The sequence below is a fragment of the Phaenicophaeus curvirostris genome, chromosome 19 (genome assembly GCF_032191515.1).
Source record: "Phaenicophaeus curvirostris isolate KB17595 chromosome 19, BPBGC_Pcur_1.0, whole genome shotgun sequence".
Classification (NCBI taxonomy): domain Eukaryota; kingdom Metazoa; phylum Chordata; class Aves; order Cuculiformes; family Cuculidae; genus Phaenicophaeus; species Phaenicophaeus curvirostris.
In genome coordinates, this window is record NC_091410.1 from 11,630,906 (window position 1) to 11,658,772 (window position 27,867).

Sequence of the window (27,867 nt, forward strand, 5' to 3'; positions counted from 1 at the left end):
CTTACCATATTTGCAACCAAGTGAATGAGTAGAGTTTAAAGCAAGATATGGAAAACTAAACAATTCAAAATCAACTATTTGAAATTAAGCTTATTTTTTTGATAAAGTTTCTCTGTAGAAGGATTGATGTAGAGTATTTCCCTAACATAGACATTCCTGAAAAGGAACTCCACGGGCGCGGGAGCTGCGTGGCACTAGGCAGATCCTCCTGGGGCATTTCAGACAGCTGTTCCTCAAACCAGCTTCCTCCAAACAGTGAGAGAGCGAGCAGTTTTCTCCTGTGTCACTGCTGTTTTCCAGCATAAGCAGCTGTCACCGAGGTCCAGATGTTGGCTGCCTGTCAGCGTTACTCAGGAATTATACGCGTACAGGAGTTAACTTTGTCTGTCAACTGCAACAGAGCTGTAATAGACGGCTGCTCTGAGATATTAATGCTGGATTATATCCATTTGCAATTAACTAAATCGAAAGCTTCGCTCTCTATCCATTGTTGTGGAAGCTGTCTAATTTGGTTTATTCAACAAGAGGATTGATAAGGGATGAGATCAAATTAATGAATCCAGTATTTTTCTTTCCCATTTAATACTGTATTAATTATTTTTATTGGGTAGTTTTCAACTCATGTTTCCATCACCTTCCTTTGCTGGTTACCCAGCGTTCACTGCTTGCACACTGATTTCATTGCTGCATCTTATTTGTTATTGTTTTTCATTTATACCATCCATGTTCTTTCTTTTCTTGCAGATTGTGATATCTTTAGTGTGAACTTTTTAACTGGAGTCAGAACTGGATGTTGGGGTCACTTGCTTTTATTGTACAATTCGATGACATTAAACTGCCCTAAAAATCCAGATCATTTGTCGAAAAAGTAAATGTTATTGGGGTTTTGGTTTTTGCTGCCAGCAAACACGTGCTGGTAAACATAACTGTACTAAGAAAATATTTGTCCCGTTCCTCGAACACTGTATTGAGAACAATGAACAATTCACCTTGGAAAACCATGTATTTTATTGTTTTATTTTCGGTCACTAATAAAACTGTGAATGTCAAAGAGAAGGGGTTTGCTGAACTCTGATTAGCAAAAATGTGATTTTAACATGCCTGTTCAGTTTTTTTCTATTAAATTAATCCAAAGACTTCTTGAATAAATTTAAGCAAAGTATATACCTTATTGTAAATATTGACAATTAAAAATGTCTTTTTGCTTTCCTTTGGATGGACTACTGTTCTGTAAATCTGAGAGTAAAACTGATTTCAGGCATTGGGCAATATTCCAGGGCCACACTGCCTTTTACAAGGACTGAAATATTTGTTTACTGTAGGAGAAAACATGCTTGAAATTCAGAGGGAACTATTTTAAGTGTTCTTTTTTTCTGCCGGGGAAAAAAAATAAATGGAAGCAGCGTGGTGGTTCTTCCCTTATTGGTATTTACCCCGGCAACACCTTGCAGCAACCGTGTTCTCCAAAATGAAGGGTGCTTAATTCTTCGCTTTCTTCTGTACCCTGCAGGTCCCATAACAACAAACTGCAGTCCACAGCTTCTTAGAGTCCAGCGTGTTAACCTAACACACGAGCAAGACTCTGGTGGTCTGAAACTTTTTAATTAAGAAGCCAGATGTTTTTAGTCGGGTTATCCTGACGAGACTTGACGTAAACTGCGTTTTTATTGGTCACAGCAGTCAAATTCTATTCTTGGCTTATTTTGTCCAAAGGACAAAGAAATAAAAATCAGCAGCACCACTTTCTTGTCAAGATCAAATTGTTGTACTATTGTGGCAGAAGCAGGAAAACTTTGTTTTGTGGAAGGAAAGAGAGAAAGAGAGCAAGAAAAAAGATACAGTAAATGGGGTCCCGTTTCACTCCATGGAAATGCCACGTCTGTTCTTCAGTGAAGAAGCTGGTTTAAAGTCCACACAGAAAACTTTGACTGTATTTATTTATTGTTGCAAAAAAGACGCTTTTTTATTGCTGCCCTCATTTGTCAGCTAATTATTTTTTCTTATAAAATCCAGCCCCGGTTCCATGTAATCCATTCTGTATCTTAACATGATTCCTGTAGGTAAACGTACCAGAAGACCTCTAGATGTCTTTTCTTTCTATGAAAGGAGCTGCTATGTACACATGTGCACACACACAGAACTGGGAATCAACAATGAGTTTATCATTCATGGTAGAGAAAAACAATTAAGCTTGCAGAAAAGTTGGGCTGAGCGGTCATGGACTACAGACTCTGTTGCCTTGAATATAACAGTACAATTTGTCATTTACTCCGCACCAGACTGAAAACGAGTAAAATCTATTTGAAGGTATCTTGTTTGTAAACATTTGTCAGATTCTAATTTTTTTCTTTTGTATTAAAATTCAAAATATGGATGTATATGAAACAAAATAAATGGAGATCATTGTTCTCCCCACAGATGTAGGTGTCTTTGAGTGTGCGTTGACGCGTTTGTAACACTCTGGGGATCTGTTCAGCTCATGTGAGTAACAGGGGAGGGAAGCGGCCAGGGAGATCTGCCTGCTCGTTGCTCCCCAGGTAGCGTTTCCTGCGTTTCGTTCCTAAGCAGCTGTCGGCCCTTCATAAAATTTCTGCAGCGGTGCCAAAATTGCTGTAACGGAGAGCGTGGTAGGAAGTACTTTGGGAAATGTCACTGCCCCCGCTGAATCCAGCGATACTGCGCCAAGCGCTCTAGGAATGCTGAGTACCACGTGTCACTCTGTCTCTGGAAGGCGTTCTGGACTGCTCCGTGGTTCCTGGGCGAGGAGCGCTCCGGGGGAATGGACTGAAGGCACGAGGAGATACAGATTGCAGACGAGGTGGCCGTTTCTTTCCAATCTCTCACGCTGCGTGTGTAACTGACTTGCTGGTGTGACCGGTCTGCAGTCCTCCAGCCGTGTTCGCGTGTGGCTCTGCAGCCAGTGACTGGCTTTTGCACTAATGCTCTGTTAACTCTGTTCTGCAGCGATCTGGGATGTACCCGATTTACGGATAAGTTCCCTTTGGGTTTAACCTCACGCCTTGCTATGCAAGAACCTCTTCTGCTCCTTTTCTTACCGAGATGTTGCTACTGACCACACTTTCTTACACTTCCAGCTCAGGTGTACAGGTTCTTCTGGGATCATTTTATCTAATAAAAACCCGTGGGTTTTGTACATACAGATGTTGTCACTTAACCTCTCTGTGCAAATTAAAGATAATTGTTTGGTGTGAACACCACAACCCGTTAATGCTTCTGAGAGCTAAGGAAGAGCGGTTGCGTTTAGGTTCTGTTGTCCTTTGACGTTTAAGAAATGCTGCACGTTGTATGCGTTTTGGTTTTTAACGCGAAAAGGAAAAGTCCCAACTTCCAACAGCGTTTGAACACATCCCGCGTCTCCTCCAAACGTTGCGGTATTTCTGTACTATTTATTCGTATATAAATCTATCGATGACACCATTTAACACTTTCCTACCTGTAGGCAATAGATTGCTATGTTTTTAACGAATTGTGGCAAACTCAAAGAGTACTTTTTTGTACCTTATAGGACACCTCATCCTAGACAAATAAAGTCATGTGTTTGACATTGATTTGTGGTGTTTCTAATGAAACATTGGACAGTGGTATCGTGTCTAGCTCTCGACTTTGCCAGAGTAGGTATAATTGCCAGTGGCTCAAGTCGATTAGGGAAATAAGCCATAAACACAACTGGTGGAGAATCTTTTTTAGTATTTTCAGTTGCCATCAAGTAGGCTGAGGTGCTTTTCTTGATTTATTCGTGGTGATCTTTTCTTCTTGAGTGGTGTTACTGAAAATGCATCACTGGTAATTGATGCCCACCTTCTTTAAAAGCATGGGAAGCTCCTAAGATTTGTGATTTCTACTCATTCCTTGTCTTTTTTGTATTTTTACAAATGATTGCAATGTTTGTCTCAAAAGAGTCGTGTATTGTAACCCACATTTCAATAACGTGAGCTGTGCCAGAGTGACGTTCTTTTTGTCTTCTCAAATGTGAAGCAATTATCCTTGGTCTCAGTTTTGTTACTGCTGAAGTTAATGGGGATTTGAAGTAGAACAAGAAGTTGGGCTTGCCCAAAAGCCTTCAGCAAAGCCCTGGAAAGACAAGAAGATGACAATATTCTTGTTCACATGGATTTCTTTGTATTGGCTGCAGAATTTTCATGCTTATCCTGCTCAGGAAAAAACAGAATTACCGTGGCAGCTATTGTGTGGAAGCACCAGCTGCTTCTCCGTCTCATTAATGCTGGGAGGCCTTTGGAATTGCATCTGCAAGACTGTGGAAGCACCTGATGCAGGAGTGTTTTCCTCCGATACGTCAGTCGCTTGCGATCAGCCTGGTAAAAGCGAGAACAGTCACTCGGTTCCTGCTCCGTGCGGCGTCGGGCTGTGAAAGGCGGCGCCTCCTGGCTCAGCTGTGATCACGTTTAAGGAGCAAACTTCGGAGCAAGAAAGGGAAGGTAAGAGGTGGCTTTGTACAGCAGAAAGAGAGCACTGAATCCATTGCACTTCAGGCTTGTTTCTAGGGCAGCAGCGCAGATGCTGTGTGTCAGTTACTGGCGTTTCACTCGGGCTTTGGATGTCGTTACCATTGCTTTCTTACTCCTTATTACCAGACACAATCACCATAAGATCTCACTATGGATGTTAGTTTTGTACCCACGCTTTGCCTGGTTTAGATTATGATAATGTTTTGGGAGCGGGGAGCTGCTTAATGGCTGTTACAGGGACAGGGATCACTGTAGGACTTGCTGGTTCCTCCCTGGACTTTAGCTGAAAATAGAAACAAAGAAACTCGAGATGCACGTGGAACCTTTCCTCCTTCCTTCTCCTGTCCCTCCCAGTCCACTCCAGCGCTTTGATTCATTGCCAGGAACAGTCCTTCTGCCAAGTCAAAGCCCCCTCAAAGTCTCTCAGGAAAATTCTGTCTGTATGTGCTGCACTACGTGCAAAATCCTTCACGGAACAGAAGTGGGACTGTGTTTTTCAGACGGACACAAGCTACGAGTACATTTCTTTCCTCTGGCAACAGCCTTTTGGGTCCCAGCGTGTGCTGTTTGCTCTGGATATTTGTCTCCAATTCCGTATCAAGAAATATTTCACCCAAAATATTATTGTGTGCCCATCCCCACACGTCCATCCGTGCCACAACCAAGCCGCAGGTGTGTACGGAGGTGGAGCTGTGTTAAACTACCTTTCTGTCCAAACAAAATGCTGGTAGCAGCCCCAGCTCACATCCTATTTATCCCTGTGTGTGTATTTCTTCAAACTAGCCTGCATTTTCCCGTTTTTATATATAAATATATATTTTAAAATCCCCAGCCAACTCATCAAATGGGGAGAGGCCATTGTTTGATATCATTTTATTAACTGTTTGGACCTCTCAGAACCCAGGAAAGGCTGAACCCAGCACCCATCAGCATTTTTAGTTTCTCTTAAAGACGTGTCAGGGCTGACAGTTGAAATGGCAAATGTTAAGTTTCCCTTTGCAGAGTTTTCATTGTTTATTACATCCCACGACATTAAAGGTACTAAAAGATTGTGTGGTTGATTGAATAAGTAACTTTACTGATGTGCAAGTACAAACTCAGTAATATTCCTTGGAGGAAAACGACACTCAGTACAGTTCTAGGAGTGAACTTCTAAGGAACCGACAGTGTAACCAGGCGCAGGACGTGTGTGCAACTGCCTGTTACTGTGCATTCCTTGGCAAACGCTGGTGCCGTTATTGTAGCCTAATTGGGTGTTTGTGTTGTGCAGTTACATGACTTGCTTTCAGTTAGTGTATTCACATAATCGAGTAATTACGTAGTGATTTTGTGCACTTCATGTGACAATCCAGCTCCGTTTGACGAACGATGTTGTATGGACATGGTTGAGGGTACCGGAACGATACAAACGGTACTTAGGTTTGTTGGTTTCTTTTGAATCAAATGTGTGTAATTGCTGTTGGCAAAGAAAACACGGTGGGCATCCTCTGCAGACAAAGCTGTGGTATCAGCTAATGTTCGTTCAACATCGAACGTTTGTTCAAGGTTAAGGGCTTGAAAGCTGCTGCTTGTGTGCCTAGAATGATGCCTCTGGAATTTTCCTTCATTACAGATTGTGGAGGGTGCATTGCAGCCAGGGAGGCAGCGATTACCTGTGCCTCTAGAAAACAGCTGGAGCAAATTCGCGACCAGTGAATGTTCCCTGGACAGGCTTTAGTGCTGAACTTCACCATAGGTTAGTACCTCATCAAAACATTCAGTCGGCGCTTGCTGGAGCACAAGGGTGAGCGTCCTGTCAGTCCCAGAGGCGAGGAGAACCACCTCCCCCTTGCCAGGTTTTTTTTGGTGGCCCAGACAGAGGTTACCGAAGCCTCATCAACATTTACTGCGAGCCCCTTGCACTTTGTGATGCCTCTTCCTGTTGAATCTCTTGACGTAGCTGACGCTGCTCTGAAGCAAACCGTCCCCCGGCCTCAGGCGCCCTCGCAGCAGCGGCAGGAGGGCTGCGGGGATCTGTCGCCGCTTGTGGTACACGCGACCCATCACGATGTATCTACTGCCTGCAAAACAAAGGAGACCTGGGTGCTGTGAGGAAAGCGTGGGGGGCTTGTTTGCTACGCTCGCTCTGAGAGCAACACATTTATGATGAGATGTGAAGCCATAGCCAGCAGAAGCCCCTCCCGAAGGTGTGTGCCCAGTGGCCCCCTGAGCTCAGCCACAACCCAGGACGAGCTTATTTAAACCAGGGCAGGCTGCAGTCGCCCTCCATGCAGGAGGATTAGTGGAAGGGATTTAGCTGGAGTTATTTACCAAGTTTGAAGTCTGGACACGGTTTACTGCAGTTTAAGGTATCCACAACTAGAACGTGAACTCGAAAGAAGGCGGCATCAGGAGTAACGTAGAGGCGACTCATCTTGTACAACCCATCACTGTTCAACAAAAGCGTTACCAGGTGGACTCCGCTCCCCAGTCTTTCCACGTTATAGACAATTCCGTTCAGTGCTGTTTTAAGGGGAGGGGAGGGGGAAACAAGCATCAGATTAGAGATCTTGGTGGTAACTCAGGGTATACGAGAGGGCTCTCATTTATAGTGCTGCAAAGTCAGGGCCAGCAGAAGTTCTTTGGCCCAGCAGTGAGCAGTCTTGGAAGTAGGAGTTGCTTCGAATGATGTGATGAGGCCGTCACCTTAGTTTTTGATGAATTTCTAACCTTATGCTTTACAAATCTGAGATGTTTCCTAGTGACATTTATAAAATGCTTCAAAGCAAAAGTAATTTCAGTACTTTTTTCCATCCTGATTTACAAAAAGTGGGCGTATTTATCTAACGGAGTAGAAATTTCAATTTTAACGCTGCACAATGAAGTCCAAAGGTAACCTGCTCATGAGATGCTTCAGCTTTTGAAAGGCAAGACCCCTGTCGTGCCAGGAGGCAAAGGCAGCAAGCAGGCTCCTATGCTCAGACAATCGCTTCATGCTGTCCACCCATTTCCTGGTTTTGGCAAGTGCTGAGCAACTACAGGAATCACAAACCAGCAAATGTTTTGGGCTGGTAGAGCGAGCAGGACTAATGTTACTGGTGTGACACCTGCCTTGCTGCATGAGAACTGATTCAGTCATTTAGTCTTTAATCTGCACTGTAAATGCGAAGAAATGCAAAGCGCTCTCCAGTTTCTGCAACGGAACCTTGGCTGATGTAGTGCTCAAACTGTCTTTTTCCTACGTGTCTTTTTCAGTTTAAAAGATGAATGTTAAAGGCTGAACTCTACCCAGGTCAGGTCGCTGTAAGGCTCGCGTCTGTCAGGAATGCACGAGAGTGGTAAAAAAACTAAGGATATAGCAGTTGTAGAAAGCACTTCCTGACTTCTCCATTTAGAGAAAACAGATGTCTTATCATGTGTTTATATTCTACAAATGGAAACATCTGTTACCACCAGGCCTATATTTTGCTTATCTCTTAAAATACTGTGAGAAAAAGCTGGTATCTATTTCACAACTTTGTAAGCGCAAGGCAAGACCTCAGCCAGAAAACGCCTGCTCTTACACAGTCCCCACACAAGTGCCCGGCTATTTACCACTGGCTGCTCTGGCTTGGATAGGAGGGGAAAAGACAGGGAGTCCTAAGGAACTTCAAGTAGAATCCTCCTACAGACAGGATTCCAGTTTTCTTTTTTGGTTGGTGCTGAATTTTATTTTCCTTTGAAACTTCAGCCCCCCAAATTATAATTCCCTCTAAATAGTAAGAGGTCAATAACACAGCTACTGTGTTTAGTCTTAGAGCACCTAAACCAACGGGTCTTTTCAGTTCTGCTGAAACATTGGAAAGCAGAGAAAACAGGAAAACGAGCAATCCCAGCCCAAAGCATGGAAAGGGCAGTATCAGGCTTGGTACCATTTGTCATAGCACATTTATAGCTGCAATGGGTCCTTTCAGTGTGCTTAGCACTTACTATTTTACTGAGTACATTAAGTATCTTAAAATCAGAAGTGAAGGGTCGGTAGATGAACGAAGGCTGCTGTGGTTCATGGAGGATGCAGCTTACCGAACTCACTCGCGCAGAAGGCCTCCGCTTCATCTCTCTCTTTGCCGCACGTGGTCACACAAGCCTTCTCCTTATCGCCACCTAGAACAGGCACAGACGGAGGGACAGCAATGGGCCCTTTGGGATATTTCACCCCGATTTGGCTGCCCAGCCTTTGGAAAGCTCAGGGTGCCCCGTGCCAGAGCAGCCTCTGCTCTTACCTCTCCTCGACACGCTGACGTATGCCGAGCTCGGGGACTGGCGGTTGGTGACCCAGGAGGGGCTAGTGACCTTTTTCAAGGGATCATAGGGGAGGATCTTGCCTGGTCGGTTGAAGCGATCCAGTGTGTTACGATCATCTGAGTCCACTGCTCCAGAGTCTGGAAAAGGAAGAGCCTCCAGCAAGGGGGTGATCTTTCGATAGGAAGACGCTGTGTGATAGAAGTGAGCCGACACGCTGTTGGCAGCCTTGTCCAGCCACCTATCCGCGTGTTTTCTGTTTGTGTGGTTGAAGCCAAGGAAGGCAGGAGAAGGCCCTTCGCTCGGGCTCTCCAGAGGCAGGGCTCCTCCATACCGCAAGAGGTGTTTCCTCAGCCCTGTGCTGTTTTCTAGAGAAGGTTTGGCGTGTTTCTTTTTGTCTGATGAAGGGGAGATGACTTCAGGCTTTGGCTGCTGCAGGTCAGCAGGTGGCAGAAGCCAACGTTCCACGCGATTCTCTCTGGTGCTGCTGGTGCCCCAGGCTGGCAGTTTAGCGTGGTGGGGTGCAATATCTGCTGGACTATAAGCATCTTTGCTGAGTGCTTGACTGGGTTTCTCAGCAGAGGGCAGGGATCCTGCACACACAAAAAAAAGAGAGAGTGAATTAGCATTTTAAGTTTTCTACTCCATGTGCTTCTGAATGGGAAGTGCCTGGTGCATCTGAGGCTCCAGTCCATAAGCGAGGCTTTCAACAGTAAGGCAATATAACTGATAAATAGTTCTACAGATGAAATAAAGTAGCTCCTCATTCTTCCGTACTCAAACATGGAAGGTCCAGTGCAGAGAATGCAGCTGTGTGAGCACAACGCAGGAGATTTGCATTTTTACTTTATTATTGTTGCAAATTAAAAGCATGACTTATAAACAAACCCTTTTCTCAAAAGCCTGACTCTCCAGGGAACATCTAAGGAAACAAAGTTCACGTTGCCATTTGGGATGCTTGTTTAAAAGACTGTGACAGCAGAACTATTTGGTTTTTCCATCCCTGGGATGCCTTATTGAAAATGTCATCTGGGCTCTTCAGCAGCTTCAAATGCTATTGAAAACATCTTTATCTGCAGTTTTGGGTGTCTGACTTCTGTGCTACAGCGTGGTATGCTAGCAGTACTATGGCCCAGGAGCGAGGCTTTTGCTGGTGAGAAACTATTTCAAGGCTTTTCTTAAGTTTAGAGGACAAGGGCTGAAAAAAATTGAAAGAATTAATAACATTGTCAATAAGCTGGGCAGTCCCCTAGGTCCTCAATTATACCTTCACCTTGAGCACTTGGGCCTTACAAAGTAAAATGCTTTTTAGCCGGGGAAGAGAGATATTTCCTCTTGGAGTTCATTTTCCCTTTATTTCAGCCCTTGGCTGCACGCCTTGAGTTAGCCAGCTCAGTTTTGCAGTTCACCCACCCACGGTGCTGTCTGGGTGATTGCTGTCTGTGGTTAACATCGTGTAGGAGGCTGATCCTAACTCCTTGTGTGAAAAGAGATATTTGACACACACAGATGAACAACGTCCTGGTTTATCTTCTATATCTGACTCAACTGCTGACCTTGCCACTTCTCCCCCTGTGCTCTCACCAGCTGCTGTCATGGGAAAGATTCCCTGATATTTGGGCTGGCCACACGTAAAGTCAAAAGAATGTCCATGAAGAAAGGAGTGGAAGAAGTCCAAGCTAAAGAAAGTAATAGGCAAGGGCGTTTTGGAGATGTTTCAGTATGAAGCTGTGAACTCCCAACAGGTGTTTCGGTTTGGTACGTATACTTTTCTACCAATTTATCGTGCTCACTCAGTCATGGACTGTAACAAATAACAGTTCATTTCTCTCTACTCCATCTGTTCAGGACCTTGAGATCCATTCCCCTATAGCAGCGTATTCCTGTCTAGCTCTTACAGCCTGAGAAATACAACTGCAACACCACCAGGTCCCGGGCTTCTCCTTCCCAGTAGAATAGAGGGATGTCCTATTTCTGGACCATCAATGAGGTGCTAAAAAGAAAATAAATCTATTTAGGACAGCTTGCTGCAGGGACACCTGACAGCACAGAGAATGCTGAAAAGAAGTGAGAAATCAGGAGTCTGCAGGTGAGGGAAGGAGCCTGAAAAGGAAAGGTCACATAGAAATAAAAAACCTCATATGCAGACACAAGTCAAACTTCAAGTGCTGAATGCTGGCTCGCAGGATTCACAGCCCCAGCTCGCTGCCTGCTTTTAACAGGTGCTCTTAATTCTTTCAAATGCTGACAAATTAAATATTGCAATTTACATTCCCGTCCCACAAACATGTTGAAATGTTTCTTTCTTGAGCCCTTACGTGATGACCACTACCGCTTGCTGACAACACTGCAGCTGAAGAAGGCTGCTTGGGCAAGAATCCGTAGCGATCCGTCCAGCCTCCCCTGCTACCAAAGCCGAACGTGCCCCAGCCCCGCTTGGAATGTTAACACTTACCGGCCACGGAGCCGGGAGACGATCCAACGACAAAGCAGAGGAGCCACAACGCTTTGGTTGTCATTTTGAAGTAAAGTTGTTTTCCAGACTCAAAATGAACTGGAGTCTTTTATGCCCTCCCCTTGATCCATGCTAATGAGAGGCAGCCTTAGGGGAAACGGGAATCACTCGCTGGACAACCCACTGGAGCAAGACCAAGCTGCTGCCTCCCAGCCAGCCTCCCACCGCCCCGACCAGCAGGGACGCACGGGGACACCCCCTTCCCGTACGCACAGGTCTACGCTGCCCGCAGCACCTGTGTTTCTGCGAATAACGTATGGATACGTGGCTTCAGTGACAGATTGTTTTTATTTCAGGGGTATTTAGCAATAGATTTGGGGGAAAGGTCTTGCTTCTTATGTAAAGAAAACTCATACAGAACAAATGTGGTTTTACTGGATACCCATGTGATAAAGCACAGCCGATCGATGCTGGAACATGCATCCCCCCGTGATTCAGGACGTGCAGTACAATGGAACACATTTCAGTATTTCTGGCCACCTCCAGTTACGCAGCTGGTAATCGCTTTTAGGTCAGGGAACCCTTTCCAGCGATTCTTTCCAGGCAGAAAAATGCAGTAGTTACTGTCCAGGACAGGGCTCAGCCCTGCTAACCCCAGATAAACCTTTGTTTTTAAATCTGGATTTGCTAACACAAGGAACTCTGTGAACTTTCACACGCCAAGCCAATTTTGACTTGGATTCCTGACTTAAGTAGGTTTATTCCTATGTTCCCAGTCGAAACTGGTGACCTTATTGCTAAACAAGATCTCCTTTGTGACAGTTTGTCTCACTGCTACTGGGTGTCGAGACAGTGAACTGGTTCCTGCCTTTCAGGTGCAATTCATGATTTAAATACCCTACAAAAGCACAATATCCCAGCTCCTGAAACCCACTCCCTGACAGAAATTCATATAATCATAGAATAGTTTGGGTTGGAACGGACCTTAAAGATCATCCAGTTCCACCCACCCACCATGGGCAGGGACACCTCCCACTGGATCAGGGGCTCCAAGCCCCATGCAACCTGGCCTTGAACATCTCCAGGGATGGGGCAGCCACAACTTCTCTTGGAAACCTGTGCTAGTGCTTCACCTCTCTCATAGTGAAGAAATTCGTCCTTATGTCCAGTTTAAATCTGCCCCTCTGCAGTTTACACCCATTGCCCCTCATCCTATCTCTCCAAGCTTTTGTGAACAGTCCCTCCCCAGCTTTCTTGTAGCCCCTTCAGGTTCTGGAAGGTCGCTCTAAGGATTCCTCGGAGCCTTCTCCTCTCCAGGCTGAACAACCCCAACTCTCCCAGCCTGTCCTCGCACAGGAGCTGCTCCAGCCCTCGCATCATCCTTGTCACCTCCTCTGGGCCCGCTCCAACAGCTCCATGGACGCGGAGCTGGGCTCCAGGGATTCTGCTTCAACTGCCCAGTGATGCAACCCCGTCTCCATTAACTTCTGAGACTCCTTCTTCGGTCACGATCACGATCAAAAGGGAGGCAGAAGCTCCTTCAGGTGTGCAGAAACAGCGGAGAGGGGGAAATGGGAGGAAGGGGGGAAATGGGAGGAGGGGGAAAAATCGGACTAGGACTCCCGGTGGGAGGCAAACAGGCAGCACCAGCACCACGCTCCCCCGCACCCGCCGCAGCGGCGCTAGGACAGAGGGAGGCGGTGAAACCGATTTGACGCCTTTTTTGCCTCCCATGAAGCCTCTCGCTCCGCTCCGGGTCCCCCCCCGGTCGCCTGTAAAAGCTCGAGCGGGGGGACAAGCGCGATCCCCGCCGCGCCGCAAAACGACGCGGGCGCGACCCAGATGGGACTCGAACCCACAATCCCCAGCTCCGGAGGCTGATGCCTTATCCATTAGGCCACTGGGTCACCCGACAAAACCCGCGCGCGCCGCGCTCTAAGAGCCCCGCCCGCCCGGCTCTGGCCCCGCCCCTCCACGTAACCACGCCCCCTGTGCGTAGCCACGCCCGCGGGCACCCCCCTCTTTGAATACTCCCCTCCGTGCGCCTCGAGCCATCCCGCCCTTAGTAAATACGCAGAACCCATCTGCACCAATCCCTAACCCACCGGCTTTCTGGGCACGCCACGCAGGCAGGCGAACTTTTTTTTTTTTTTTTGTCATTCCATATAATTTAGTTTTGATCTTTTTGTTGAACGACTTTAAACTGCCGTCTCGCACCCCAGTTGCCTTTAAATACCTGTGCGCCACGGATCTAGGGAGAGGACACGGGGAGTCAAGGGGAAAGCCTGATCATAGAATCATTGAATGGTTTGGGTTGGAAGGGACCTTAAAGATCATCGAGTTCCACCCCCTGCTATGGGCAGGGACACCTCCCGCTGGATCAGGCTGCCCAAGGCCCATCCAACCTGGCCCTGAACACCTCCAGGGATGGGGCAGGGAAGTGGTTGTCCTTGGGCAACTTGTGCCAGGGCCTCACCACCCTCATAGTGAAGAAATTCTTCCTTATGTCTATTCTAAATCTGCCCCTCTGTAGTTTACAGCCATTACCCCTCGTCCTGTCACCACAAGCCTTTGTGAACAGCCCCTCACCAGCTTTCTTGTAGCCCCTTCAGGTTCTGGAAGGTCGCTCTAAGGTCTCCTCAGAGCCTTCTCTTCTCTTCAGGCTGAACAACCCCAACTCTCTCAGCCTGTCCTCGCACAGGAGCTGCTCCAGCCCTTGGATCACCCTCGTTGCCTCCTCTGGGCCCGCTCCAACAGCTCCATCTCCTTCTTACGTTGAGGATTCCAGCTCTGGACATGATACTCCAGATGAGGTCTCACAGGAGAGGAATAGAGGGGCAGAATCGTGTACCTGCCGGCCACCCTTCTTTGGGGGCAGCCCAGGATACGGTTGGTTTCCGAGCTTGAGGCAGAAACCGGGCTGCGCGTGAGGAAAGGGCGCGTCAGCACCTCCAGGGCCTGACACCCGCGCTCGCGGCGCGCGGGGGGGGGGGGGGGGGAAAGGACTACAAATCCCATCATGCCCCGCGGCACCGCCGAGCCGGCGCTCCTGCCCTCCCGCCCGCGCGGTGGCTGCCGGGAGCGGTAGTTTGGAAGCCCCACCCCGCCGCCGCCGGGCCTCGCGAGACGAGCGTCGCTTTCAAACCGGCCAATGGGGAGGTTGCTATGGCTCGAACCGGCCAATGGGAGGGCGAGGGCGCGGGCGATTTAAATCCCGCCTGGAGCCGCCCCGGCTAGAGGCAGCGTGCGCGCGGGCGGGAGCGGAGCGCAGCGCAGGTGCCGGGCCCTGGCGGGAGGAGCTGGGGCGGGGGGGGGGGGGGCCCTCGCTCTGTCTTGGGGGGGATCTATCGGCTCTACCGGCGCCCCCTCGGAGCTTGGCGGAGCCCGGGCCCCGGTAGAGTCGCTCGGGTCGGGGGACCGGGCCGTGCGGGTGTGAGGCGCCGTGGAGGGGGCGCTTCAGGCCTCGCCGCGGCCGGGGGAGTGTGGGCAGCGAGGGAGGGGGTTCTGGCCCTCAGCTCCTCTCTTGTGAGGGTTTATGTGGAGGATTGTGTCTACTTCGGGAATCGTCAAGGCAAAAAGGAGATGGAGCTGTAGGAACGGGTCTAGAGGAGGAGACAAGGGGGATCCGAGGGCTGGAGCAGCTCCTGTGTGAGGCCAGGCTGAGAAAGTTGGGGGTGTTCGGCCTGGAGAGGAGAAGGCTCCAAGGAGACCTTACAGAGACCTTCCAGAACCTGAAAGGAGCCTCCAAGAAAGCTGTAAAAAAACTGTTTGTAGAGGCTTGTGGTGATAAGATTAGGGGGAACGGGTATAAACCGCAAAGGGGAAGACTTAGACTAGACATTAGGAAGAATTTCTTCACCATCAGAGTGGTGAGACACCGGAGCAGGCTGATTGGGGACATGGTTTAATGGTAGGCAGGTACCGTTGGAGTTGATGATCTCTAAGGTCTTTTCTAACCTAGTGGTTCTAGGATATGTGTGCTGCCTATGGGAAGGAAGACCAATCTTGCTCCTAAATGCAGTGACTCTAATAGTGTTTTATGATGCTTCCAGCCACAAATGATGTATGCATATTTACTGCTTTTGTGTTAATGCTAGAGCTTGCTCCAACACTTTAGTATTTAGAGAGACAGTGGTTTGGTTACTGGTATCTTTGATCAAGACAGAGGATGTTATTTTATCTAATATGGACAGATGTGTCTTGTTTTCAAGTATTGATCCTGGGTTTTAGCTCTTGTGGAGTAAATTTGCTGTTTATTTGCTCTCTTTTCAGACTTGTTTCTTATCCATCTTTCTCAAAATCTAACAAGCAAGATGTCCACTAATGAGAATACCAATACAACAGCAGTTCGCTTGAACAGATTCAAGAACAAAGGGAAGGATACTACAGTGAGTATTTTGAAGCAATTAGCATTTTAACTAGCCATCATTTATTTTTAAATGGGTTGTGAAAGCCAAGAACTTATTATACTATGAATGTATATCCTCCAGGAAATGAGAAGGCGGCGTATTGAAGTCAACGTAGAGCTGAGAAAAGCTAAGAAAGATGACCAGATGCTTAAAAGAAGAAATGTTAGCACTTTACCAGATGATGCCACTTCTCCCCTTCAGGAAAACAGGAGCAATCAGGTAAGTATCTACTTGGAATGGGGACACCTGGAGGTTTTGAATGATAAGCTTGTGTATCCATGCTGGTATGAATCCCTTCTCATGTGGCAGATGGCACTAGAACATGAATGTTACCAACTGAACTGTAATGGACAAAACTTAAACTTTAGTCAGTTATGTTGAAGCTTGCTGTAACAGTGGCGTGAAGCGTTTGGATCCAAAAAGCTTTCAATGATTCAGATAACTGTAGATCATTCTGTAGCTGATGAGGTTTTGGACTATGGTGTAGTGGTATAATACTATAATAAAGGAAGTGGCTGTAAACTGGGTCAATTAATGGTATTGTGTAGGAGGCCTCTGCAGTCATGAGAACACATACATGGCTTTCTCAGCGAAGCATTAATGTAACTTTTTTTGCACAGGTTCCAGCACACTGGTCAGTTGAAGAAATAGTCAGAGGAGTTAATAGTACTAACATGGAGCTTCAGCTGCAGGCTACTCAAGCTGCCAGGTAAGGGGTTTAGAGGTAGCAGCTATGCAAGCTGCTAACTAGGTGAGGTAAAACAATTAGCTTTTGAACCCAAATATTAGCAGCTATGGCTCTTCTCTCATCATAGAATTTTCAAAACCTGAGCCACTATGTACAGTGTTTAGTTAGGCTGAATTTAGCCATTATATTATTGAGATTGCATGGCTTTTAAATGTTTAAAGTGCCTGAACACTTCACTAGGAAGTAGTGATTCTAGTGGCTTTGAGGTGGCAAGATAAACAGTCGTCAAACTCAGAGCTATAGAAGTAAAAATAATAAGTATTTTGTTATCCCAGAACAAGATCTTTAAATAATGTGCATTGACTGCTGCTACTTGACTACAATATTGGAGTGCAGTGATCCACTTTAGAATGACATGAACACTAAGATGTCTGGGGTTTTAAATATGCCAAACTTTTCTGCTTTCAAATCTAAAATGTTTAGTGGGCTTGTCTCTCACTGCTGCTTCTGGCAGTCATTAACCTTCTGTCTGCTGAGAAACTTCTAGCAGTTCAGATGTGTTATGGCTCCTGCAGGTCTGCTTTAGTTCAACAGACATGGCAAAACCAGTGTTAACAGGGGTTTAGGAAACTAGAGTTCAGCTTGTCTGTATTTCTTCTTTGTCTTGTTTCTTCGCTTTCTCTGAATGTTAAGGCAATGCTAAACTTCTTTAAAATGTGAGTCTTTTTAGACTGATTATTGGAATCTGTTCATATCTCTGCAGGCAAAAATAATGCTTTCTGTTTGTCTCCCTCCTTAGGAAACTCCTCTCAAGAGAGAAGCAGCCCCCCATAGACAGCATAATTCGGGCTGGTTTGATTCCAAAGTTTGTTTCCTTCTTGGGCAGAGCAGACTGTAGTCCTATTCAGTTTGAATCTGCCTGGGCGCTTACCAACATTGCTTCTGGTACATCAGAACAAACCAAGGCAGTAGTAGATGGAGGGGCTATTCCAGCCTTTATTTCCCTACTGGCCTCTCCCCACACTCATATCAGCGAGCAGGCTGTATGGGCGTTAGGAAATATTGCAGGTATGTCCATATTTTGCATAGCTCTGTTTCAGACCTCCTCCCTTACATAAATAGGAGGGCATGACATGTCCTGTAACGTGGTGAGCTGCTTGGGAACTCTGCCTTGATGCTTGTCAGGTAAAGACACGCTCAGGAATGTAGCGTGTGCTATGGACAACTCTGTCTTCAGACCTGGTAGATGTCTCATGCAGTACTTGGCATGAGACAAAAAAAAAAAGCTATATAACCTACAACACAGGGCTTTTTCACACCTCACTGTTTGTGATTTATTGATGAGCTGTCCTTAGAAAGGGGAACAGCTGAACCAGGTAGCTCACATAATGGTGTGTATGATATCCCTTGCTTAGAAGAGTCACTTCTGTGGAAGTGCTATATACTGAAGCTTCTCATACCCCTTTTAGGATTACTTGATCTGACAGTCTTGGGTCCCATTCTAAAAAAAAAATAATCCAAACAAACCTGGTGAAAATTTTTCTTAAAGTCTGTCCTTTGAGTTTAAGAAAACCCTCAGTTATTCGGTACTCTTTGTCTCTTGCAATAGAATGGCGACTTCACCATAGCAGTATTTTGTCCTTTTTTTATCTAGGCCTTCTTAAGCAGTAGAATTGGTCTCACTATGCAGCGATTCTCTATGCATGTGTCCCTCTACCCTGGTCTTCACTTGACTGTTTCTCTTGGGTGTTTTTAGGGGATGGTTCTACCTACAGAGATATGGTTATTAAATTTGGTGCAATTGAGCCACTGCTGAGGCTACTTGCTGTTCCTGATCTCTCTTCTCTGGCTGTAAGTGTGCAATAAGATTCAAACAATAGTTACTAGCAAGTGAGCCAAAGAGTTCAAGTGACAAAACAATTGCTAACCATTTATTTCAATTCTTGCAGTCTGGATATTTACGCAATGTTACATGGACCCTGTCAAACCTGTGTCGTAACAAGAATCCTGCGCCACCCATAGAAGCTATTGAGCAGATTCTCCCAACTCTTGTTCGGCTCTTGCACCATGATGATCATGAGGTGTTAGCAGACACATGCTGGGCGCTTTCCTATTTAACAGATGGTTCCAATGACAGGATAGAAGTTGTTGTGAAAACTGGATTGGTGCCACAACTTGTGAAACTCCTGGGATGTAGTGAACTGCCAATAATGGTAAGCTGTCAGGTGTACAGATTGCTGTTTGATTTGAGTCGTGAATCAGACTGCGTTTAGAATAGTTCCTGCACTAACTGAATAGTTCTTGCCACATGTAAACCTGGAGCAATCATCTGATTTTGTGTATGACTTGAGCTTCTCTCTTGCCTGGACACTGCCTCACATGAAGTGTAGACTATTGCTGTTGATAATTATCAAGCTGCTTAACATAAGCATTGGATTTAACACACAGGCCAGACCAATAGTCACAGCCATTTAAAGCTTGCTTTTAATTCTTGATGTACTGTTCCAAATCCATGTTCTAGGCACTGTGTTTAGAAACAGCCTTTGTGCATACTATAATTATAGTGTAATAAAACTGCATTAGCACTTTGGAGATGGTTTTCTCCAACCTCTGTCATGAGTAGTTGTTTGCAGATTGGCCTTGGAAAGTGTGCAGTGTTAGCATGCTTAATGCTAATGAGGGGCTTAAAGCTCATTGGTATGTTGCATATCATGCTGTTAACTGTGAAGACTAGAGCAGAGGGGCACTGGGTATGGCTCTTTTGGTTCAAATAGAGGTTGGATGATACTGATTTTCCTGAGTACTATTTGGTTTTTTTCAGACTCCTTCATTAAGAGCCATAGGAAATATTGTCACCGGTACTGATGAGCAGACACAGATTGTTATTGACTCGGGAGCACTATCTGTCTTTCCAAGTCTCCTTTCTCATCATAAGAACAATATTCAGAAAGAAGCAGCGTGGACAATGTCCAACATCACTGCTGGACGACAGGACCAGATTCAGCAAGTTATAGAGCATGGTCTTGTACCTTATCTCATTGGTATTCTGAGGCAGGTAAGTAAAAACTGTTTACAACAATGAGGCCTTTGCTGCTACTACTACTGCTTGTGTTTAAATACCCTGCTTTTACCTTCACAGGGGGATTTCAAATCTCAGAAGGAAGCTGTATGGGCTGTGACTAACTACACAAGTGGTGGAACAATTGACCAGATTGTGTATCTTGTTCAGGCTGGTGTTGTTGAACCTCTGCTGAATCTTCTCTCAGCTAAAGACAGCAAAACTGTGCTTGTTATTCTGGATGCTATTTCTAATATCTTCTTGGTATGTGGATGAAGTAAGATTCAATCATTGGCCAGGGTATTGCTGGTGGTTATCCAGTAGCTGGTGCCATACCTCTTTCCTGAGGTTATTCCATGCTTTTTTTTCTTGCAGGCTGCTGAGAAGATTAATGAGACTGAGAAGCTTTGCCTCATGGTTGAGGAGTGTGGAGGCCTAGATAAAATTGAAGCCCTTCAGTCACATGAAAACGAACAAGTGTACAAAGCATCATCTACCCTGATTGAAAAATATTTCTCAGCAGAAGTAAGTGGCTCCAGGATGACTTTTCTTCAGTGTTTGTTTACTATTCTAGCACTACTGAGCTGAAATGCTACTGCTCTTTCAAAACTCTTTTCTTTTTCTTCCAGGAGGAGGAAGACCAGAATGTTGTACCAGAATCTACTGCTGCCAGCTATACCTTCCAGATTCAGGGCAATACTCCAAATACTTTTAACTTTTAAGTCTTGCGTATGCTGCAACCACCTAGAAGTATTTTGGCACGCAAATGACTGCCACTTCTTTGTCTTAATTGTTCTTACTGTTTTTTTGTGACCTGTAGCACTTTGTCTAACTGAAACATACTTGAACAGTTCGAAACTTGTATGTATTATGTGAATTTTCAACTTTTAACTTCGTTCTTTGAAGCACCTGTAAATACTTCTTTCTGGCTTTTGCTGTCCCTTTCAGGCCAAACAATGCAAATGGGCAATACAGGCTTCTTTCAAAGCATGAAGCCACTACTCTGTGTAACCTTGTCATAATCTATTACGTTTTATTTCGTCTTTTGCTGTAATCAATACACTGAGTAGGCTTTTAAAGTGGACTTACGTTTGAAGTTCAATAAAGTGATATCAGTACATCCAATTGAACTGTGTCAATTGCTCTCTTAAAGGACTGATAGGGTAAGTATGCTTAAGCAAACTGCGTAGTGGCAAGAATGCTGGTCTAAACTGAGAGGTGATATTCTGAAGAGGGGGGTTTGGGATGTTGCTTTTATCCCAGTTTTCTCTGTATAACAACCTTGTGTTGCTGCAGAACAAATGAACTGCTGCTTCTGTCTGCATCTTGGAAATGTGTGTGTTTAGTTCTACCTTTTTCATAACTGAGTGAAATTATCTTGGGCCTTTTGGAGAAATAGTTACAAGACTAAAATTACTTACCTGCAAGTAACAACTGTAGAGGAGGGGTGAGTAGTGCACTTAAGCAATTGTAGTATGTTCAGGTACCCTTGGCATAAGAAATGCTTTGAAGCAGTTGTCTGCTCTAAACAGAAAAAAAATCAAGGTCTTCTTTTGGAATCTGTTGCCCTTCTTCTAAATCATTACTCTCTAAAAGTGGCTGTGCAGGGTTGGGTTGTGGGGTGAGGAGAAACTTAGACTTGTTTTCTGGCTTTTTTGCAAAATAGATTGAGCTATTTAACCAGATCCTCACAGGAGTTGATGTCTGAATAGCTACATTACCCCTAGCTCCTAGCAGGGCAGTCAGGGTTTCAGGGCTAGGTTTTTTCATAAGCATGATTTCTGCTGGGCTTCAGATATGTCACTTCAGTGTTGTATGTTGGGTATCTCTTCAATATTCATGAAGTGGGGATATATCTATGGTGTGTACAGTTATCTCACTTCCTCTAGGCTTTGATCCTAGGGTGAGAGTGAACTGTGGCTGCAGGCTGTTCCCAGCCCTGCTTCCCTTCTGTACTGAGGGGAGAGACTGCAGATGGCACCCAGCACCTGCAGAAGCAGCTGTAGACACTGTCAGACTGAGGGGCAGAACGTGTGTCTTAACACCACGGATACTGCAATGCCCTTGGGACCAGGTTCTGGTGTCATCTTAGCAGTATCTGTGGAAAGAACCATCTGCCTTGTGATGCTGAAGCCTTTAATGCTTTGGAGGGGAAAAAACAGCCAAAAATGGCACTTGTACATCTGCTGTAAAGCCTCACCCATTCTTTGCTTTGTTGTTTTCAGGCCAGAGTGGGAGGTTTAACATCGTTTACAAAATCATGATTTTCCATGTCTGTAGAGAACTGGAAGAATTAGCCTCTATAAAAGCAATTATGCAGAGTTGGTTTTATTAAATGAAATAATTGCTTCTGTGTACTTCGTGTTTGCGGGCTTATAAGGGCAATGAGTCGTGAAGTGTAATTCAAAATTCTTGAGTAATTTCACTCTCTGTAAAACATCACATCTTCCAGCAGAGGGTGGTACAGGCAGCTCATGGTCTCCTTTGAGCATCGCAGGCTGGTGTGGAGTTTCATCCAGCCTGGGCTGCTGGGATACGATGTACTTCATTTTCCTTCTAAGAAAATACTGAGATAAAATGTATTGGGGCACTTCTTGATAGAGAAAACACCTACGTACTAATTCCTCAGTACTTACACAGGTTAAAAAGTCTATGAGGTATATGCTTTTAAGAGTTGTATCTCAGGGCACTGTTACTTTAAAACAAAACTTGCTTTAACTGCTTTGTAGCATGTACGCAGTTAATTTGATGCTTCTGTCTTGGTATACAGAAAAGGAGTGAGAATGCAGAACGCTTGTTGAATAGCGTTACCTACCTTTTTCCCCTGAAGTCCTAGTTTCAGAATTATCCAATATTCTAACTGAATGCTGCAAACTCTTCTCTATGTGCCTGACAGCTCAGTGGCTTAATAATTAACTTTCTGAGGATGGAGACTTTGTTTTTATCCAAGAAAAATGTGTTCAGCCTGTCCACCAATGAGCCCTGTTCTTGGCAGCACGTATTTCCACAAGCAACAATCTACGGTGATCATGAGTAAGCGACTGGGGTGAGTCACTCCTTATTCTAAGAAAATGCAAACTATTTCTGAGGTTAGGATCACGGTCACCCGTTAGGCTGTGCCTCTAGCTTTAAAAAGCACTCAAAGGAAAAAGGGAGAAAATTGTTGTTTTTCTGGTTCTTGGGTTTTTTGGTTGCACTGGGGGTTTTGTGTTGCCTAGCCAGATTTAAGAGCTAGCCGTCTTTATTTGGCAAATGCCTAATTCAGGACAAGGGCTGGAATAAATGTCTGGTGGCCTGGGTGTCAGCCTGCCAACTCCTCTGTGCTGAGAGCAACAATAACAGAGCCCTGCTGACATCAACTGGCTTGGAATGCAGTTGTTGCTAATGCTACTTTATCTGTGGAGCGATGGCAAGATTTCAGTCTAATATCTCAGCAAACGTAACCATCTTTCTAATTCTGATGCTGGAAGAGGCTGCCTGCCTGGTTGCTTCCATTCTTGTTTCTAGAGATGCTAGAGTCTGAACGCAGAGCAGAGGCTTTGTAGTCCTGTTCTTCAGCAGCCTTTCTGTTCGCTTTCCACAAGGGGAGGAACAGTTTGAACTGTGAAAAAGCTAGAAATAGTTAAATTAAGAGAAACCTATCCTTTATTTCCTTGTGATTTAGACTGTGAAATATTCTCTTAAGTGAAGCTGCTTCCTGCTACTCCATACAGAATGATTTAAATTGCACAGAACTACACGGTGGAGTATCAGTAAAAAGGAACAGCTGTAGGTTTGCAGGAAATGGAATTCACTAGCCAACAACATTTCACCCATCATTTCTGTTTCTAAATCTATTTTGCAGCAGAGCAAACTGCAATACAAGACTGTTATCCACAGACATGCAGAATCTACCTGCTAGAAGTAACCTGGAGCCTAGGAATCCTGATGTCCATTCTTCTAGTCAGCCTGTGGCACCTCTGGTTATGACTATTCTTTTACTGAATATGGGATTATCCCAGCAGGATTGAATCTCTTTTGTGACAAGGTATGGCTTAACATTTAAGCATAGATCTAAACCTTGGGAATGTGTACAATTTGGGGAAAAAGTACTGCTGTTCAAAACAGAAGTAATGAACGAAGGCTAATTGTGACTAGTGATAATTAGCCTAGGGAGGAAAAGGTTGGCACTCACTCAAAATCTATCATGAAACAAATTAACACTTTAGCCTAAGTAAAAAAATTAAGCTTAACTTGCCTTTGGGGGAATGTGTTAAGAGAAAGGAGGAATTAGTATGAGGGGAATTAGGTGACCCCTATTAGTGTTGGGAGGCTGTACCTAATCAAATTGCAGATTTCGAAAAACCAGCATTCCTAAGAGTACTCAAAGATGTTTACTGTGTTTGGAAAAACCCTTCCTTCATGGATCCTCAGCATGGCACCGATATGAGTTGGGCAGTAACTCAGCTAAGAGAGAATTGATTTACCCTTCATACGGAATAAGGGTCACTAGATTCCAGTCTAGTTTCTGACTGTGGAGCATTGTCTGTCTCAGACTGGCTCCAGGAAACGGATGCTTTTCCACAGAAGCCGGAGGATTTCGTGGAAGAGCTGTGGCCTGTTTCCAGGCTGCAGTTCACCCACGGCCCTAGGGAGTGTCTTTAGTGGGAGGGAAGTGAAGTTGGGATGAGGAGAGGAGAGAAAAGTTAAAGCAGGGTGAAGAAAAATCCTGATCATTCTTATTAAGCAGAACTTGTTTGGTCACAGTAAAATGCTGTGCTGGTCATTTAAATAAAACATTGGACCAAATCAAAAAGCGATGTAAATTATACACCAGGAAAGGAGTTTCAGTTGACTAACAAGACTAAAAGCAGCATCAATGGCATGGAGTTCAATGGGGGAGAGGCTGGATTACACCTATGAACTCAACAAAAGAGGCAGCATAATGAGGAAATGTTCTACTTTTTCATATCTTTCTCCATTTCTCCATTCATCTTTTAAAGGAGGGGTGTGTGTATATACATATGTACGAGTAAGTAGACTCATAGAATAGTTTGGGTTGGAAGGGACCTCAAAGCCCATCCAGTTCCAACCCCCTGCCATGGGCAGGGACACCTCCCACTGGATCAGGTTGTTCATAGCTTCATCCAACTTGACCTTCAACACCTCCAGGGATGGGGCAGCCACCACTGCTTTGGGCAGCCTGGGCCAGTGGAACATAGATAGTGGGAAGCTGCCTGATTTGTCACCTGTAACAGATTGTTTTGTGTACAGGCTCACAGTGGTAAAATAGTTATAATACCAGGCACATGTAACTGAGTTCCGTGGGCATGTGGAAAATTGGATGTACAAAGTTATCAGAAAATCTTGAATAATTTCCAAGGTGCATTTCCATCATCCAAATCACTTCATTTTTACCCACTATATGAAACAGATGTAAAAATAGCCCTTTCATCAGTGGATTACTACACAGAGTCGGGCTGCAGAGTTCCAATTCTGTTCAAAGCGATACTGTGAAATCATTTGCAGAATGTTGCTGTTAATCAGAAGCAGCAAGTTAACGTTATGTATCCATCTCTCCTCCCGCCCCCAGCTCCCCTTCCCAATTCTGAGCAGGAAATGATACTTGGATGGAGCTCAGCATACTAACTTTCTGGATAGACTCTCTAGGAATGAGGAGGGACTTGAATTCTCTCCATATGTCATTTCCTTCCCCCTAATGGCTAAAATAAAACATTGCTGTAGTCCATATAACTTAAAATGCAGAGAACATTACCAATATAAGAAAAAAAGTAGTGGGGTGGGACAGGCAGGAGATCCACATTCCACTTCTGAAGAACTGCTCTGCAAAATTTGCCTTGGAATAAGTAGGGATCTTTTTCTTCTGTGTAGAAAGATTGTTTGATATAGTTCCTAAAATTGAAGCTTTTGCCCCATCTGCACTTAAGTGCATATCAACACCTGCAGTCTGTGGCCAGACATGGATTAGAAAAGGAAAACGTAAGTAGAGGAGGAATGGCAACAACTGTGTGAGATTTAAATCAAGTCAGAAAGGAAAAAAGGAGGCGATTGAGGAAGACTGGCAGTAAGGATCTAATAATTCCTAATAAAACCAATTTTGATAGCAAATAATGCTAGAAATGACTTAAAAATCAGGAGATTAGCCCACTCCTGCAGACAATTTTTCTCCAGACTGCCTTTAAAAACTCTTCAATCAGTATAACCAACAACATATGCAGATATCTCACTGCTGCAAAATACAAAACTGGATCTGCTGTATTGCCCAGCAGATTTGCAGCTGTCAACAGAGTTCAGTGTGCTAGTTACAAACAGAAAAACCTACCCAGGGCTAAACATGACAAAACCACCCATTTAACTAAGTGGCAAGCTTACTTCCTCATAGCCAACCAGCCACGGGTTAGGCTCAAACTGGAACATAATCTCTTTCCAGCAAAATAATCCAAATGTTTGTTAGATTTCCAGCAGTTGGGCTGTGCAAGGCGCTTTGCAGAATGAGTGAGTGATGACATTGTCTCACCCCCCCTGGATTTTGCAGCCAGTGAATGAACACCTCTGCACGGGAGCTGGGTGGATCTGCTAAAAAGAAAAGGAAAGAAAAAAACCCATACCTTTTGTTCAGTTCCATTTTTAAGGGTTTTGGGAGAGGAATAAAAGAATGATTCAAGACACATGGTGACAGATTTTGCTTTGGGTTACTTTTAGCACTTCTCCAGACCCACTAGCCTACTTAAATATCTGTGCTGTTCTCTGGTATGCAGCCCTGCTTTATGATTTCTAGGACAAAATAAATTGAGAGTTAACTTTATCTTAAATCCTTTCAAATTGATTTCACAGTGGTCTTGTGGGTGACTCTGTTAAAGCACAAAAGAAGCCAGTACAGATTGTGGAATGGGCTTGGTATTCCTGCAGTTTAGAGTGCTAGGAATAGGATAAAAAAAAAAAAAAAGAGGGATTGCTGTGTTTATTGAACCTACAAATGCTTTTGTGTTATGATTGATCTTATTTATAGATTTAATTTTCATGTAACATTTATAAATGCCTAGAGACTTGTTAATGTAAGACAGAGCAGAGTGCTTCTAAAGCCAGTTAGCCTGGGTTCTTCTCAGCAGCTCACAAAACCCCGTGAGCATATGTGGTATGAGCATTTTAGGATAGCTCAGTCTGGATCTTTGTGGTTGCTTCCCCATGGCAGAAAATAACTATTTTATGGAGTTAAGGCTTTGTTAGCTCTTTTTGTCTTTGAACATCGCAGTTTCAATTGTCTTATAATTTGACAAATCTCCTGGAATTGTCTCTTGAATGGAAATCTTTGAAAGTAGCATGTATGAGACATGAAAAACTTTTCATTAGCTTGAAGAAACATAGAAAATCACAACAGCCGTCACCTGGTAGTTCTAAGAAGTTTACACTGCCCCGAGATGCTTGCTTTCTCTGCCAGTATCAGGTAAGCAGAAGCATCTGTCACCAGCCCTGTTGCCTCTCTGTGTCAGTATGTGTCTCAGCCGCAGTCCCGCAACAGGTTGGATTGGGACAAACGAGTCCTCACTAAAACCTCTTCAATAACCCCTGACGTGGAATTCTGTAAAGCTAGAAATATGAGGTTTTAATCCCTGAATATCCAGATAAGTAATGATGGCCAATAAGAGCAAGCTAATTACGCTGCATTATTAAGGCTTATCAGATAATGCTCTAGGGGGTTTTGGTGTCAGGAAAACATCTCTGTTTTCCTTGGCTGTGTGGATAGAAGGTGCCTCACAGAACATTTTTTGCTTCTTTCAAAGCTTTAAGTAGTGGCTGTGGCCCAAGTAGGATGTTAACCAAGCAGTCCAAGAGATGGATTTAATGTGGCAGCTACCTTCCAGTGTATCACTGTCCATCAACAGTGTCCTAGGGGTGAATTCACAGCAGCAGGACCGAGTCAGCTTTGGGCATTGCTGTCAGTGGCACCCTCCCTCACTATCAGCGTAATTAAGACTTGGAGAGACGGTGTAGGGGAGCTTACAGTTCATTTTTTGCAGACAACAGAATTGTGATTTCAAATTGATGCTGGACTACGGAGGAATAGGAAATATTAGAGAAGGTTTGGTATTCCTTTAGTGGCTAAATAATATGTCTTGGTCGAAAACAGCGCTTTGTCAACTCTCTTAAATGCTTCTTTGGGCTGACAGTCTTCCTAATAGCACTTCATTTGTCGGAAGCTGCGTACCACTGGGACAAATGCACTGTGTCAAGTTGAATCGGGCAACGTCCAGAGTCGGATGTTGTTGTACAGTAGTAAATTCTTGATACATGTCACTCAGAGGGGACTGTTTCCAACTGTCTTATTCTGCAAGGTCTTTTAAGAACCTATTTAGATCAGCCAAATAAATCTAAGGATGAAATTCTACGGTTGCTTCATTCACAAAGCAACCAGGGAAAGTCCTGCAGAGCAGTTGCGTGAGGGAACATGCGGTTCTTCAGGAAACTGTAGTAATTTCAATTGGAATACTTAGCATCTAGCTCTCAAAGCT

At 44.8% G+C, this 27,867-nt stretch overlaps 3 protein-coding genes and 1 non-coding gene across 9 annotated transcripts in view; 2 read left to right on the top strand and 2 right to left on the bottom strand.

The window, feature by feature from the left end:
• The window catches only part of BPTF (bromodomain PHD finger transcription factor), a 47,413-nt gene extending 44,996 nt beyond the window's left edge, over nt 1-2,417 (top strand). For all 6 annotated transcript variants that reach the window (XM_069872742.1, XM_069872744.1, XM_069872741.1 and 3 more), the window contains one exon: nt 1,511-2,417. In XM_069872742.1, coding sequence (XP_069728843.1) covers nt 1,511-1,547 — 37 coding nt within the window. In that variant the 3' untranslated portion in view covers nt 1,548-2,417. The remainder of the gene's footprint in view (nt 1-1,510) is intronic.
• A 2,967-nt stretch (nt 2,418-5,384) lies between these two features.
• C19H17orf58 (chromosome 19 C17orf58 homolog) lies at nt 5,385-13,095 on the bottom strand. Its single transcript, XM_069872932.1, has 6 exons — nt 12,871-13,095; nt 11,203-11,290; nt 8,662-9,340; nt 8,529-8,620; nt 6,798-6,989; nt 5,385-6,547 (listed from the first exon to the last, which is right to left on the bottom strand). Exons 1-6 carry the CDS (start codon nt 13,093-13,095, stop codon nt 6,363-6,365), a joined length of 1,461 nt encoding a protein of 486 aa, XP_069729033.1. The 3' UTR covers nt 5,385-6,362.
• Nucleotides 13,037-13,109, bottom strand: TRNAR-CCG (transfer RNA arginine (anticodon CCG)). The gene has a single exon. It is a non-coding gene; the product is annotated as a tRNA-Arg (tRNA).
• A 1,310-nt stretch (nt 13,110-14,419) lies between these two features.
• Nucleotides 14,420-20,478, top strand: KPNA2 (karyopherin subunit alpha 2). Its single transcript, XM_069872936.1, has 11 exons — nt 14,420-14,478; nt 15,475-15,590; nt 15,693-15,830; nt 16,232-16,320; nt 17,099-17,367; nt 18,056-18,150; nt 18,249-18,512; nt 19,121-19,354; nt 19,439-19,621; nt 19,733-19,882; nt 19,987-20,478. The coding sequence occupies exons 2-11, from the start codon at nt 15,516-15,518 to the stop codon at nt 20,077-20,079; spliced, it is 1,590 nt and encodes a 529-aa protein (XP_069729037.1). The 5' UTR covers nt 14,420-14,478; nt 15,475-15,515; the 3' UTR covers nt 20,080-20,478.
• Nucleotides 20,479-27,867: the final 7,389 nt, after the last annotated feature.

What these genes read in the sequence shown, in the direction of transcription:
- C19H17orf58 (XM_069872932.1), bottom strand. Translation starts at nt 13,095, where the DNA reads ATGGATAAGGCATCAGCCTCCGGAGCTGGGGATTGTGGGTTCGAGTCC. An exon ending in GTCTCCCGGCTCCGTGGCCG is followed by an intron (nt 9,341 to 11,202) that starts GTAAGTGTTAAC and finishes TTGTGTGTGCAG; the next exon opens with GATCCCTGCCCTCTGCTGAG. An exon ending in CTTCTGCGCGAGTGAGTTCG is followed by an intron (nt 6,990 to 8,528) that starts GTAAGCTGCATC and finishes CCCTTAAAACAG; the next exon opens with CACTGAACGGAATTGTCTAT.
- KPNA2 (XM_069872936.1), top strand. Translation starts at nt 15,516, where the DNA reads ATGTCCACTAATGAGAATACCAATACAACAGCAGTTCGCTTGAACAGA. An exon ending in ACAAAGGGAAGGATACTACA is followed by an intron (nt 15,591 to 15,692) that starts GTGAGTATTTTG and finishes TATATCCTCCAG; the next exon opens with GAAATGAGAAGGCGGCGTAT. An exon ending in GGCGTTAGGAAATATTGCAG is followed by an intron (nt 17,368 to 18,055) that starts GTATGTCCATAT and finishes GGGTGTTTTTAG; the next exon opens with GGGATGGTTCTACCTACAGA.